This window comes from Oncorhynchus keta, chromosome 2 (genome assembly GCF_023373465.1).
Source record: "Oncorhynchus keta strain PuntledgeMale-10-30-2019 chromosome 2, Oket_V2, whole genome shotgun sequence".
NCBI classification, from domain to species: Eukaryota; Metazoa; Chordata; class Actinopteri; order Salmoniformes; family Salmonidae; genus Oncorhynchus; species Oncorhynchus keta.
Window position 1 is genome coordinate 11,429,068 of NC_068422.1, and position 15,542 is coordinate 11,444,609.

The 15,542-nt window shown below is 41.7% G+C and overlaps 2 protein-coding genes across 2 annotated transcripts; one reads left to right on the top strand and one right to left on the bottom strand.

Annotated features, from left to right (window-relative positions):
* Positions 1 to 874: 874 nt before the first annotated feature.
* On the top strand, positions 875 to 8,434 carry LOC118370990 (protein FAM104A-like). Its single transcript, XM_035756274.2, has 3 exons — positions 875 to 1,515; positions 7,522 to 7,636; positions 7,725 to 8,434. Exons 1-3 carry the CDS (start codon positions 1,499 to 1,501, stop codon positions 7,974 to 7,976), a joined length of 384 nt encoding a protein of 127 aa, XP_035612167.1. The 5' UTR covers positions 875 to 1,498; the 3' UTR covers positions 7,977 to 8,434.
* Positions 8,435 to 9,477: 1,043 nt separating this feature from the next.
* Positions 9,478 to 14,259, bottom strand: LOC118370987 (neuronal pentraxin-2-like). The gene is made up of 5 exons (XM_035756265.2): positions 13,180 to 14,259; positions 11,984 to 12,203; positions 11,412 to 11,656; positions 10,992 to 11,171; positions 9,478 to 10,635 (listed from the first exon to the last, which is right to left on the bottom strand). Exons 1-5 carry the CDS (start codon positions 13,633 to 13,635, stop codon positions 10,399 to 10,401), a joined length of 1,338 nt encoding a protein of 445 aa, XP_035612158.1. The 5' UTR covers positions 13,636 to 14,259; the 3' UTR covers positions 9,478 to 10,398.
* Between the last annotated feature and the right edge of the window lie 1,283 nt (positions 14,260 to 15,542).

The window sequence follows — 15,542 nt, forward strand, 5'->3', positions numbered from 1 at the left end:
GTGGCAGTTCAAAGATTCTATCTTTCATGACCTTTAGCTTTAGTCGAATCCATGTAGCTGCTCCCTTAACTCTGATTACTTACAGTAGCTGATGTGTGTGGCTCAACAGTAGTGGTCAGCTCAATCACACACAAATGAGTTTGTTGTCCATGGTGCACCAGCTAATGGCATCTGAATGATTCACTGTTATTTTCAGAGGATTTTGCCACTGCAGGGAAACTGTATCTCTGTAAAAAAACTATTAATAGGCCATAGAGCTTGAGAGACGGCTGGACACCAGGGCTGTGCGAAGTGTCTCTGCGGGGTGCTGGATCACCTGCATCTGTGGAGCAGTCAGGGGAAGGTCAGGAGAATGTGACATACGGTGAGGTAAGAGTATGATGAAGTTGCCTTGTATGGCACAGGGACAGTTGAGAATAAGACTGCATTTACACAGGTTAGACAAAGTTTATGGGTGGGGCTGAGGTAAAATAAACTAAAAGCCTCCTGACATTCTTAATAAATATAGCATATTTGCTTTTTGTCTGTTGTCTTTAAGGTGAAGGACAAGTTTACACATGAGGATCATTTAAACAGTCCCTGTAATTCCATACCTGGTGGAGGAATAAAAATAAATTCTAAATGCCTCTTCATGCAACCACCAGTAACATCCATTCTTTTCATTCACAGGTAGATAGGATTACAGAGCATAACACTAGGGACCACACAATGCAGGCACATTCTGTTCCCATATAAAGTAACTTAAATAACTTTCATCACAATAATGGAATTTCATAGAAAATATAAATATTTGTGGAACTAAAAGGTTGTTTACCTGCGACAAGTTAACAGGTTAACTGCCTCTCTGATATGCAACATATAGAGTTTGCAGATGCGCATTCGGTCGGTTTCAGGTTATTGGATCGTTACGTCATCAAACGTCACGTAAACACTTTCAGCTGGGTCTTTTTGCTAGCAGCAGAACACTCGCTAGCTTGATCACATTCGTAGTATTGTATTCTTTCTGATCTGTCATCTCACCAATACCGAATGATAGTTTGACTGCTATCAAATACTACCAAAACTCGAGTTAAATTGACGGATTGGAGGAATCTCTCGCTTGTTTCGTTTAGCTGGTTAGCTAGCTAAAGTAGCTTATAGCTAGATAGTTTATAACGGCGGAAAGAGACGATGAGACGTTAACCGAGAAGTAAACTTGTTTACTGACATAATCTGCATACATACTAGGATAGTGACAGTTAATGCTAAATTATCAAGACTAACCAGTCAAGGGTTGTTTCCTTGCTAACCAAAGAAGCTGTTCAACAAGCTGGCAACCAGATAAGATCAGAATGCCCTGACTGGTCGTGCGGGGAAAGCTCTGCTGTACGTACGAAAATAGATTTTTGCTCTACCAAAAGTTGTGAGGGAGAGGAGTCGTTCCTTTACGTCCTTTACATCCGAACGTGCTCAGAGTCTTCTTTGTCACCAAAACAACCCACTGACAATCGTCTGCCAAATGTTGACAGAAAACAGGTGAGTTTTTTTCTTCCAAAAATAACTTATTTGTATTTAATGTATTTAATAAGGATCCTCATTAAATGTGTTCCCTCAGGCCACTACTCTACAACCTCATATATACAATGAAAAATGCATATGTGTGTGTGTCTCTTCAGTCCCTGCTGTTCCATAAGGTGTATATTTGTATTTAAAAATACAAAAAATCAGATTCTACTACTTGCATCAGCTGATGTGGAATAGAGTTCCATGTAGCCATGACTCTATTTAGTAATGTGCGTCTCTCATAATCTGTTCTGGACTTGGAAGAGACCTCTGGTGGCATGTCTTGTGGGGTATGCATGGGTGTCCAAGCTGTGTGCTAGTAGTTTAAACAGACACCTCTGTGCATTCAGCATGTCAACACTTCTTACAAAAACAAGTAATGATGAAGTGAATCTCTCCTCTACTTTGAGCCATAAGAGATTGACATGCATATTATTGTTAGCTCTCCGTGTACATTTAAGGGTCAACTGTGCTGCTCTGTTCTGAGCCAATTGTAATTTTCTTAAGACCCTCTGAGGAACCTCACCACATGACTGGATAGTAGTACAGGTGTGACAAAACTAGGGCCTGTAGGACCTGCCTTGTTGATGGTGTTGTAAAGAAGGCAGAGCAGCACTTTATTATGGACAGACTTCTCCCCAATTTAGCTACTGTGGAATCAAGATGTTTTGACCATGACAGTGACAATCCAGGGTTACTCTAAGAAGTTTATTAACCTCAACTTGCTACATTTTTACCTTATTCATTACAAGATTTAGTTTAGGTTTATGGTTTAGTGAATGATTTGTCCCAAATACAATACTTAAAAAAAATATATTTTTTAGGACATTTGCCATCCATTCTGACTGCAGCTCAAGTCTTGAATTGATTTCACTTGCTGTAGTAGCTGATGTGTATAGTGTTGAGTCATCCGCATACATACACATTGGCTTTACTCAAAGTCAATGAATGGCATGTCATTACTAAAGATTGAAAAATGTAAGGGGCCTAGACAGCTGCTCTGGGGAATGCCTGATTCTACCTGGATTATGTTGGAGACTCTTCCATTAAAGAACACACTGTGTTCTGTTAGACAGGTAATTCTTTATCCACAATATAGCAGGGGTGTAAAGCCATATCACATACCTTTTTCCCGCAGCAGACTGATCGATAATGTCACTGCACTGAAGTCTAACAAAACAACTCCCACAATCTTTTTATAATCACTTTATCTTCCCTCTAGGCCTGAGGGCACACACTTGTAGGCTTAGATTAACGATATGGCAAATCGGAGTGGCAATATCGTCTGCTATTATCCTTAGTAAATGTCCATCGAAGTTGTCAGACCCAGGTGGCTTGTCATTGTTGCTAGACAACAGTAATTTTGTTCACATTTTCTAAATTACAATGCTTGTCTTTCATATTTTGATCAGTTGTACTTGGATGTTTAGGGTCAGTGTTTTTATGCTGGCATGTCATAGCTAATCTTGCCAATTAAAAAATCATTAAAGTAGTTGGCAATATCAGTTGGTTTTGTGATGAATGAGCCATCTGATTCAATGAATGATGGAGCGGAGTTGCCTTTTTGCCCAATATTTAATTGAAGGTACTCCAAAGTTGTTTTACTATCATTATTTATATCATTAATCTTTGTTTTATAGTATAGTTATTGAATTACCATTAACCTCGGTGGCCAGTGTTACATTTGTTAATGTCTCAAGTAGGCTAATTGATCTCTCCACATATCAGTTTAACTTGAACAATATTTCACATTGTTGTTTTCTTCCCAGATAAGTTGTCATACTCATGGCTGAATATTTGAGCACATGCCTGCTCCTATAACTATAATGCTGTGGCTGAGATCGCCTCTCTCTCTCTCCCACACACACACACACAATGCATTTGGAAAGTATTCAGACCTCTAACTTTTTCCACATTTTGTTACGTTACAGCCTTATTCAAAAATTGATTAAATAATTGTTTCCCCTCAATCTGCGCACACTACCCCATAATGACAAAGCAAAAACAGATAATTCTTTGTAAATGTATTAAAAATCAAATACTTAAATCACATTTATGTACAGTACCAGTCAAAAGTTTGGACACACCTACTCATTCAAGGGGTTTTCTTTATTTGTACTATGTTCTACGTTGTATGTAGAATAATAGTGAAGACAACAAAACTATGAAATAACACACATGGAATCATGTAGTAACCAAAAAAGTGTTAATTAAATCAAAATATATTTTATATTTGAGATTCTTCAAAGTAACCACCCTTTGCATTCCAAATAATATACAATTTTATTTGTCACATACACATGGTTATTTTTTACATTTATTATTTATTTTACCTTTTATTTAACTAGGCAAGTCAGTTAAGAACAAATTCTTATTTTCAACGACTGCCTTAACTGCCTTGTTCAGGGGCAGAACGACAGATTTGTATCTTGTCAGATTGGGGATTTGAACTTGCAACCTTTCGGCTACTAGTCCAACACTCTAACCACTACGCTGCCGTTAGCCGATGATGCGTTGTGTAGACCGCACCACCCTCTGGAGAGACTTGCAGTTGCCGTACCCAGCAGTGATACAGCCCGTAAGGATGCTCTAAATTGTGCATCTGAAAGTTTTTGGGTTTTAGGTGACAAGCCAAATGATGAGGCGCTGTTGCGCCTTCTTCACCACACTGTCTGTGTGGGTGGATTTTGCGTTTCTTGGTCCACGCAAGTCTCTTCTTCTTATTGGTGTCCTTTAGTAGTGGTTTCTTTGCAGTAATTCAACCATGAAGGCCTGATTCACGCAGTCTCCTCTGAAGTTGATGTTGAGATGTGTCTAATTGAAGTCTGAAGCATTTATTTGGGCTGCAATCTGAGGTGTAGTTAACTATAATGAACTTATATTCTGCAGCAGAGGTAACTCTGGGTCTTCCTTTCCTGTGGGGGTCCTCGTGAGATCCAGTTTCATCATAGCGATTGATGGTTTTTGCGACTGCACTTGAAGAAACTTTCAAAGTTCTTGAAATGTTCCTGATTGACTGACCTTCATGTCTTAAAGTAATAATGGACTGTTGTTTCTCTTTGATTATTTGAGCTGTTCTTGGTCTTTTACCAAATAGTGCTATCTTCTGTATACCACCCGTTAGTGACACACCGATATCTGATATTTTCCTTAGAAACCGATAACACACCAATGGACACAGCTGGCTAAGGCACTGCATCTCAGTACAAGAGGTGTCACTGCAGTCCCTGGTTCAAATCCAGGCTGTATCACATCTGGCCGTGATTGGGAGTCCCATAGGGCGGCACAGAATTGGTTATTTTGTTGGCATTTACTTATGCCCCCATTACCAGTAAAACAATCAACCTATTTCTTTCACTTACTGTGCTATTTTGTTGTTCATTTGTTCAGTCGTTTCATTCTCAACCAGGATTTCATCATGCATGTCAAGCAGTGAAGTTTCAGCTCTGTCTGTCCGTTGCGCCTCTTCCTCGGTGCGCACTGTCACTGTGTCCGTTTCCATCTTGTCCCGCTGCGAATGTAGTATTACACGGAATCTCTGTTTCTTGTCTACATTGAAGTAGCGGTCCTTGTACATAGCATCGAACATGGTGGCGACACTGTAAAGAGAGAATTCCACCAAATCGCTTGTTCACAGCCTGAGTGGGCAGTTTTGTTGCTGGGGCAAACTGTTGTCAAGGGCAACTGTTTCATTCGCCAATGTGGTCCAGTAGGAACATCCACCTTGTCTGGAAAAGGGGCCATCTTCACTCCATAGAAACTAGTCAGCACTAATGTCGCACACTAGCTGCTAGCTAACTGGTTAGCTTAGCATTGGCAAAGTCAGAATGGGCATGCACACTCCACTGTTGTGACAGAATCGGTGGCGTTAGAATTAGGAATTAGAATACGAATACTACACTGAACAAAAATATAAATCAACATGTAAAGTGTTTGTTTCATCAGCTAAAAAAAAAGATCCCATAAAGCTGATCTCAAATGTTGTGCACAGTTGTTTATATCCCTGTCAGTTTTTGTTGAGCAGGTGTTTCAATGCCACGACAGAGGGCATCGCATCTGCTGCAGGTGCAGTTGATGAGCTTATTTATCGAGTCAGTTGTTTGAATGGAGCTAGCTAGTGTATTCATGTTTCCAAGTTTCAACCATGTTCTCAAATGCCATTGAAATGGCAGCAATGGTATGACAATCAGCATATTCCTGAGCATGCAATACAACTCTCCTCCGTACGAAATCCTCAACGACCCACTGTGCTGTCAGACTCTGCATGCTCATGGGGCTGATATTGCTGGTCCAAATGTCAGTCGTGAAGCTAATAGCAGTGACGCCTATTATTGTGCAACTACAGTAGGGCAACATCTGAAAAATAGTACCAACATTTAACCTGTTGCGACGAGCAATCCCGTATCCGGGATCCTATTTATAGCCTCAAACTCATTACCATAACGCAACGTTAACTATTCATGAAAATCGCAAATGAAATGAAATAAATATTTGCTCTCAAGCTTAGCCTTTTGTTAACAACACTGTCATCTCAGATTTTCAAAATATGCTTTTGAACCATAGCTAAACAAGCATTTGTGTTGATAGCCTAGCATAGCATTAAGCCTGCAACATTTTCACAAAAACAAGAAAAGCATTCAAATAAAAATAATTTACCTTTGAAGAACTTCAGATGTTTTCAATGAGGAGACTCTCAGTTAGATAGCACATGTTCAGTTTTTCAAAAAAGATTATTTGTGTAGGACAAATCGCTCCGTTTTGTTCATCACGTTTGGGTAAGAAAAACCTGAAAATTAAGTCATTACAACGCAAACATTTTTCCAAATTAACTCCATAATATCGACAGAAACATGGCAAACGTTGTTTAGAATCAATCCTCAAGGTGTTTTTCACATATCTATCGGTGATAAATCATTCGTGGCAGTTTGGTTTCTCTTCTGAAGAAAATGGAACGTCACAATGCTGCAGACACCTTGGGGAAACGACAGAAAGTGCAGGCTCATTCCTGGCGCATTCACAGCCATATAAGGAGACATTGGAACACAGGGCATTCAAAATCTGGACCATTTCCTGTATGAAATTTTATCTTTGGGTTTGCCTGTAGCATTAGTTCTGGGGCACTCACAGATAATATCTTTGCAGTTTTGGAAACGTCAAGAGTTTTTTTCTTTCCAAAGCTGTCAATTACATGCATAGTCGAGGAACTTTTCGTGACAAAATATCTTGTTTAAAACGGGAACGTTTTTTATCCAAAATTTAAAAGAGCGCCCCCTATCTCGAAGTTAAACAAAACTGTACTGGTGCTCGACCAGTTGGCGAAAGCCAACATCACCCACGACAGAGAACGCCAATGAATTCCATTATCTTCGCTTTAATGGATTTCGCCTTTGAGTTTTCTCTCTGAAATGTTCTTACTCTTTCAAATGACTGCTCGATCCACACAGCAGACGTGGGCTAGGTTAGGAATGCCACTCAAGGACATTGTCACCTTTAGGTGCCTTTTGGCAAACTCCAAGCGGGCTGTCATGTGCCTTTTACTGAGGAGTGGCTTCCGTCTGGCCACTCTACCATAAAGGCCGGATTGGTGGAGTGCTGCAGAGATGATTGTCCTTCTGAAATGATCTCCCATCTCCACAGTGGAACTCTGGAGCTTTGTCAGTGACCATCCGGTTGTTGGTCACCTCCCTGGCGGGCGGCCAGTTCTAGGGAAAAAAACCTGGAATTTTGATTTAATCCATTTTAGAATAAGGCTGTAAAGTAACAACATGAGGAACAAGTGAAGGTAAAAAAAAAGTGAAGGTAAAATATGCCATTTAATAGAAGCTTTTATCCAAAGCAACTTACTGTATACATGTTATGTATGAGGGGCCCCAGCAGGAATCAAACTCAATTCTTGGCATTGCAAGCACCATGCCCTATTGACTGAGCAACACAGGCACAAACTCACTCACTCCCTGGCCTCTCTGTCACTGTGTACAGGAAGCGGCGGCGGGGTGGAGACAATGAGGGGGACCAGTTGGCGAAAAGGTCAGGAGGGGGACAGGAGGGTCACGCCCTGGTGTCCAAGCTGGGCCAAGATGTCTGGGACTCTGAGGTGACAGGACACACACACACACTTGTGATGGTTTGTGTAAAAAGTAATTTCTTGTAAGTCATTCCTGTTTTCTCTCTCTCTGCTCCAGTCGTCCGGCAGTGACAGCAGTAGTGGTATCAGTAGTCCTGAGAGGGCAGGGGGAGGAGCCAGCACCAGCACATGTACACAGAGCCAGAAGAACTGCCCTTCCCAGGGTCTCCTCAATCCCTCGCAAGAAGACCCTTCAATTTCCTCGTTGAGTCTCTATGGCGGCAGCACTCCCTATGACCACATCAACAGTGTTCTGAGGGAGGCCCATTTCAGCAGTCTGCAGACCAGAGGTCAACCAGGATCTACGTGACCTCAACTCACCCCTGACCCATCACTCCTGACCCCCGTTGCCCCAACTGGGTAGGGTTGGTTCAGGTTGAAGTTGCCCGTAGGCTCAAATCTAGAATCAACTTACGTCAGATTTGTGTCTAAGAGCAACTTCAACCTATCGTCATCCATGACGTGGCAGATGAGGATATACATCCTTTGGGCTCAGGACCAAATCCATACCATCGTCCCTGTGCCGTACATCTTACATACATGAAGCACACCTACATATCCAATGGCCTACCCACTGTGGTACTACTATATGCAGTATGTATGTACTCCAGCACTTTACTGAGGGGGTCTACTGCTCTGTGCTACTCTCCTTAAATGAGTGACTTCTTGTTGGACATTAACATCGCCACTGGTGCTATCTACTGACGGACATTTGTAGGAGTGTCTAAAGTGCTTGCTTTATCCTAATTAATAAAGAGAAGCACTTTATTCTGCCTGTTTTTTGTCCAGGCCAATACTCATCATGCTGTTTAGTTTGCAAAGCTGAGTGAGTTGGTGTTGATTAGTCACTGTGGTTACCTTCATCCTCCCACCACAAAAAGCGGGGACCATGATTACACTCACTTGCACAGAAGTATTTTTTCTGTGACAACAGGCCACATTCTCCATCGTTCAGAATGTTCCAATGGAAATGAGCTTTTTGTTTCTCCCATTCTTGATAGAGGAAACTGTTGAGTGTGAAAAACTCAGCATCATTGCAGTTCTTGACACAAACCGGTGCACCTGACACCTTCTACCATACCCCGTTCAAAGGCACTTGCATCTTTTGTCTTGCCCATTCACCCTCAATGGCACAAATACAATCCATGTCTCAAGGCTTAAAAATCCTTCTTTAACCTCTCCTCCCCTTCAACTGCACTGATTTAACAGGTAACATCAATAAGGGATCATAGTTTTCACCTTGTCAGTCTGTCATGTTTTGTACACTCAGCGTATTTGTTAGGTAATTGACATCTGTGCTGCTCATGACTACCAAATGTTATGTATTAGAATTGTATCTTACAATACCATTCGCATAACTTGAGTTGTACTTCTGTAATGTTAACCTGACCCAGAATTCCAGACAAACTGACCTTCAACTAAACAGCCTCTGGTAGAACACAAAAATCAAGGGTTTTTATAAGATACAGGACTGCATTGCAAGGATGTGTAGATACTAACCCTGGCCCACTTCCATTAAACATACCAAATTCCATGTATTTTCCAATAGAGAGTAAGGGAGATGTTTTCCCACTAGTCTGTAGGAGTCACAAGGTAGAAGTCTGCCTAAATGATTGACACCACCTTTTGAGCTGCTCTCATGTCTTAATTAAGCATGACTAATGCTGCCTTGGCTAAAGCTACTGGTCTATGCAATTTAACCACTATTTAAACAGACTGCTTTTCAATAGTGTTTTATTTGTCCTTTAATTTTCCACATTCTTGTTAATTTGGCAATAGTTAACATAGTAAAGAGCATCTTCAAAAGGCCACATGAAAAGTAAGCATTGTCTCTTGAGCAAAATCAAAAGTATCTCAATTAAATAACTTTACACACTGAACATTTTTCATGGAAAGAGACACTCGTACACATGAATGTATTGTTCATATCATACAATGAATGGTTCTTATCGGCTTAAAATGATATGTACACATTTAACAGTAACAATGCTCCCATCTAAATTACGCTTCGTTTGTTCTTGAAAACTACCACTGCACAGACATTGTAGGCCTAAACAAACCACCGTGTCCCTAACAACAAGAGGATAATTACGGAACAGTTGAGACAACATATACTGCTGCAGGCATTGAGGTGGACTTGGGGTATTGAAAACAGTATGGGTAATGAAACCTTAACATAGTACAACAGACATGATGCCACAAGAACACAGATTTCCACACATAACTATGGAATATTAACTAACTCAAAGATCAAAACTAGTCCCTCATCTCTGCAAAAGGTTATTGAAAACCTTCAACATAGCGGTCACCTGGCTGATGTTTGATTGGATGTTCCCCTAAAACTGCTCTCCACTCAAGGTGGAAAAGGCTTTAATGACTTCCATCAGGAGATTTAGATTACTGTATGTAAGTCCTAGGATGTAGGTTACAGTTTGTGGCCTGGGACGTAAATTACTCTGGCATTCGGGGGACGGCTAATCTGTGCACCTTACACCTCCCATGTCGCACGCATGCCTAAACCAGCCTCACATGCCAAATCCAGTGTCATTAAGTCTGTTTGCCAATGTGTGTGTAAAACTGGATCTGTGTGTAGTAGAATCATCTGGAATTAGGTAGATCAGCCTTTCCTTACACAGACAAACGAAACACATGACCAGCATTACACTTAGCAGGTACAGTAGGCGTCAAGATTGAGAACATGATTCTCAACACACCACAGACAGACATCCATCCTAAGACTCAGTCTCAGACAGCCGGTCCTGGCATATCTCTAGAGGCAATTTGGCTGCTCCTCCTCCAAACACCTCCACATCACTGTCCAGCCAGGACACCACATTCCCGGGGGTGTAGGAGGAACAGTTGGCCATGGTAAGGATGTCGGCTGACTTCAGGACCTTGTCCCAGATGTTAACCTGGCTCAGCTCACCCACAAAGGCCTGTGTGGCGTCAAAGCGCCCGCCCACCATGTCCTGTTGAGGCCATAAACAACAGGCCTCGTTAAAAACAACATATCACTGTGTGGACCGCCAGGCTGAGCCAGACACACTTGACCTATCTGGTCTCTACTTTATAAGCTCTAAAAAAAAAAAGTTAATTTATTTTCTCATGTAACTGATCTTCAGGATTTTTGTTAGCGATGGGGCTTTTCAAATTTGGTCTACACTCTAGAGCCTATAGCTCAGTACTCATGGCTAAGAACCTGTACCATTCAAATCTGAAAACCTGATGTGCTTTTGTAAACCAAGAGTAAAATAGGCTAAATATTTCCCATACAAATATGTAATTGTGTATCCTATAGATAATGGGCGCAAGTCAGCAGACTCACCTGTTCCTGCCCCAGTATGATGGCTCCTCCAGGCTTGATGCGGTGCCAGGGGGCCAGGTTATCCCCTGCCCCCAGCTTCTGACCATCCTGGTACGCTTCCCACAGACCATCCCTGGTGGTCCAGGTGATACAGATGTGTTGCCACCTCCCATCACGCACTGATAGAGGCAGCTGAGCCACCTGGACAGGTAACATAGGAGAGGAGTGTAAGGTAGGTACAGATGCTTACAAACAGAAAGGAGAAATACACATTAGATTGAGGAAGGTTAGGATTTGGTAAAGCTGGTAAAAAAACAAAAAAAAATCAGCAACCTCATTAAAGCCAGATCTAATTTAAAACAAAGACTCCTGTCAATAACGGTAGGCTCTCCCACAGATCAGCGATACTGAGAATCACTGAGTCATTTAGAGTGCCCTTACCTTGTCATTGATGAGCAGCTCTATGGGGTTGTTGCCCCACTCCATGAGGACAATCTCATTGGCCTGTCCTGGCACCCCATAGGAGAAGGGGGTGCCTATGCCAGGGCCGGCGCTGGACCGCAGCCACATGCACAGAGTGAAAGAGTACATCTCAGGAAGGCTCTTGGCCATGCGGCCGTACAGGTAGTTAGTACGCAGGGGGAGGACCAGCTTAAACTGCTCGGGGGACTTGAACCCACTGCCACCTACAGAGAGAATAATGGGAGAGTTGTCTATGAAGTCACCTCTATACTTATACACAAATTATGAGAACAAAATGATAAGCAAACATTTGTCAGATTTGATCTAAAGCCTCAGTTGTTTACTGCAGTGGGGTACAGTATGTGAGTGGCAGTGATTGGGTCAGTTAGTGGGATAGTTGATAGAATGAATGGCTCATTGTGTTTACAATGTGTGAATCTCCCAGTTTGTGCTGCAGTTGTGTACTACTGTCATCGGATTGTGTACACAGACATATGTTTGTGCGTACGTGAGTATGCGCCTGTCATATCTTTCCTTTTCCAGTGATTTACCTTTCTCCAGCTCATTGATCCTGGTCAGCAGGGAGTTGAGGGTGCTCTCTGTCTTCTGCCTGTGGGCTGTGGTCTCATTGTAGAGCAGAGACTTCTCTTCCTCCAGGTTGTTGACCTTACTGAGCAGCTGTTTTTCCAGGTCTCCCAGCCTCTGCTGCAGCAGGTCTCGCAGCTCGCTGGGGAACCACGCTCCCGACATGTTTGCTCTCTGCTGCTGCTGCTGCGGGGACAAGATGGAGACGTCATTAGACAATTAAATAAGTGGAGACAATACAAGATGGTCACAAACAATTAGTGGAGGTTAACGCAGACAGTCTGTGGAGGTTGATAGACTTCAGGTCAATTTGTATTGAGGTCTGAGATGTGCTGCTTCCTGTCTCTTATGTTTGTCACCTATTTAATGTGTGTAATTTTCAAAGATCATTGGCTGAGTGGAAATCGGCTACACTGTGTGTAGGCTAGTATATTATCAGAAGGCCCAGGAGTTGTTTTCCTGGCCACATGACTCTGGCCCCTTATTGTAACTCATGGAGAACATTGGGTCTCTCCAATTGTCTCACCAGTTTCCAAAGCCTGTTAATGCATAATGAGCTTAAACACCATCTACTGTGTGGTTTAGCTTGATACCGTCATGCGTTTGTTTCCCAATGTACTTTTACTGCATGGCCTAATGGGGATTACCTGTGGTTCAGGAAGCTCTAAACTAACAGATGGTACTACACAAGCTAGGATTGGATTTACTGAACTTGTTTCGATCTGGAATGAAACAGCTCTGCAAGAGACCTAAATATCCCAAGAAACTCATTATATCTGTGGTCATTTGAATGAGCTGCTTTTATTAAGAGCTGATGCATTTGTTGAGTAAGGTTACATAGGGAACTTAATCACTGGAAGGTAAAGGAGATAAAAGGCTAATCCATTCAGGGTATGCCTCTACATGGTGGCAAAAATAGAATATTATAGGCCACAGGCCAAAATGGGAGCAAATTTAATGGCCACAAAGTTGACCACAGCAACAGGTGTTCACTTTGGACTCAATTACTTAATAACCAGACAATCATGCAAGGGGCAACAATTTTAAACATTAGGCCTATTTCAGATGTATTTAAATCACACTGGTGACGATCATTTTCAGCACTCCCTTTCCATGATTTAGGAACCAAAGAGTAATTTATGGTTACTGTCCCGTGTCTTACCTCTAGGTTCTCCAGTCGGTCCTTCAGACTCTGCATGGTCTTACCGAGGTTGTCGATTGTATCATTGGGATCTCTGGGTAAATCTCCCATTGTGTTCTGATTATTTTTGTTTTTACTCCAAGATCCACCACTTTCATACTCCCCTTCCTCGGAGGCTGACTCGCAGAGGGAGAGCTTGGTGGTCAGCTCGTTTATGGTCCCAAGTTGGTTGACTATCGTCTCTTTCTGTTGGAGAACCGTTTCACGGAGCTGCATGACTGTGTTCCTCAACACTTCCTCCTGAGCCGCCGTGTTTGGTTCGCGAACTACGGGGACCAAACAAGTGTCAGCGCCAATGGTCATGGCTCGGCATAGGAACCGGGCTCCCGTATCCGGATTGTCATCCTGTCCACGCACAAGCTTCTCATAGCCCAGTCCCAGTGCGTAAAAACACAACAATCTCAACAGAGATAACATACCAGGGCAGTATTTTGGTCGTTAATCTTTAGTGAAATAACGGGTGGCGCCTAACCGATTATTATGCCTTTCAAATCCAGTGCGTAAAACACGCCGAGAAAGCGGTAATCTACTCGGAATACCATAGTCAATCTCGAATTAAACGATATATATTGTTTCAAAACGTTATCATTCCATACAAAGTACAATTTTGAAAAGTAAAACTTAGGCGATGGTAAAACCACATGAGTCTGGGTTAACGTTCAAAGTTTCCATGCCTTCAATCCGCATTTAATGGTGCTTTAAGGACAGCGACCATGAGTTAAGAAGATTACTGTCAGATGTATGGCGCGATTGGATTGGTTGTAGTATGTTGCCATAACTACAGTCCATATAGGTAGGTTCTGTATGATGGACAAGTCATTTTTGAGTTGTATCTAACTGGTACTATATGATCATTGACCAATCAATTGAAATAGATGCTATGACAATGTCCAATATTCCATATCCCTATAAAAACTATAGTATTAAATAAATTAGGGAAAGGCTTCACACATATGGTTCAGATCCATCAAACACCAGTACTAAAGGCTCAACTGGGATCACAGGTGACAAGATAGGTAGGTGGGATTTCCACTCGATAGCCAATTTTGACTTCGTGGCTCAGCTATATCGTAAAAATTAATGAAAACATAAATTAGCTTTATGGTCTTAATTTAAGGTTAGGCATAAGGTTACCAGTTTGGTTAAGGTTAGGGTTTAATGTTAGGTTGAAAATCAAACTTTAAGAAGAGAAATTGTAGAAATAGGCAGGCATTGTAAATGTGTGGCTGTGGTAACTAGTGAGTACTCTGACACCACCAATGGAAAGATCCAGAACCGCCTGGCATGATATACTAGACACTGAAAAGACGATGATGGAAAGGAAGAGAGCAAAGTTGATGGAATGATGAAAAGGGAGGTGAGTAGAGTTGACAAGGAAACAGATGTCTAACAGGACCAAATAAGGATATAAATTGTTGCTGTTTTATCATTGCCATCATGCACGCCTGCCCCGGTCTCAAAGACATAGTACATGTAAATCCGGGACACTCAAATTAGTAACAATGTGTTACAGTTTGGTATGGGTAAATAAGACGGAAGGTTTCTTATTAAGGCAAAAACGGAGGGAGGTTGGTTGGGCATATAACGCGAACGTCTAGCAACCTAAAGGTTGCGTGTTCAACTCTAATCACGGACAAGTTTAGCATTTTAGCTAATTTGCAACTACTTAGCATGTTGTTAGCTAACCCTTTCCCTAACCTTAAGTGCAACCCTTTAACCCAACTCCTAACCTTATCCCTAACCCTAGCATAGAAAACGTTAGCCAGCTAAATAATGTTAGCCACCTAGGTAACGTTACCCACAACACATTGGAATCATATCATACATTTTGAAAATTGGTAACATATTCTACGTCTTGCGAATTCGTAACATATTGTATTACTTCCAAATCCGTAACATATATGAATTGTACATCTTAACATATACGAAATGGGTGATTTGTGTGTGTGCGTGTATACAGTACCAGTCAAGGGTTTTTCTTTATTTTCTACATTGTAGAATAGCGAAGACATCAACTGAAATAACACATATGGAATCATGTAGTACCCTAAAAAACTGTTAAACAAATTATAGTTTATATTTGAGATTTTTCAAAGTAGCCACACTTTGCCTTAAACTTTGGAAACTATTGGCATTCTCTCAACCAGCTCCATGAGGTAGTCACGTTAAGCATTTCTCTTAACAGGTGTGTCTTGTTAAATTCATTTGTGGAATTCCTTTCTTATTTTACCTTTATTTAACGAGGCAAGTCAGTTAAGAACAAATTCTTATTTTCAATGACAGCCTAGGAACAGTGGGTTAACTGCCTGTTCAGGGGCAGAACA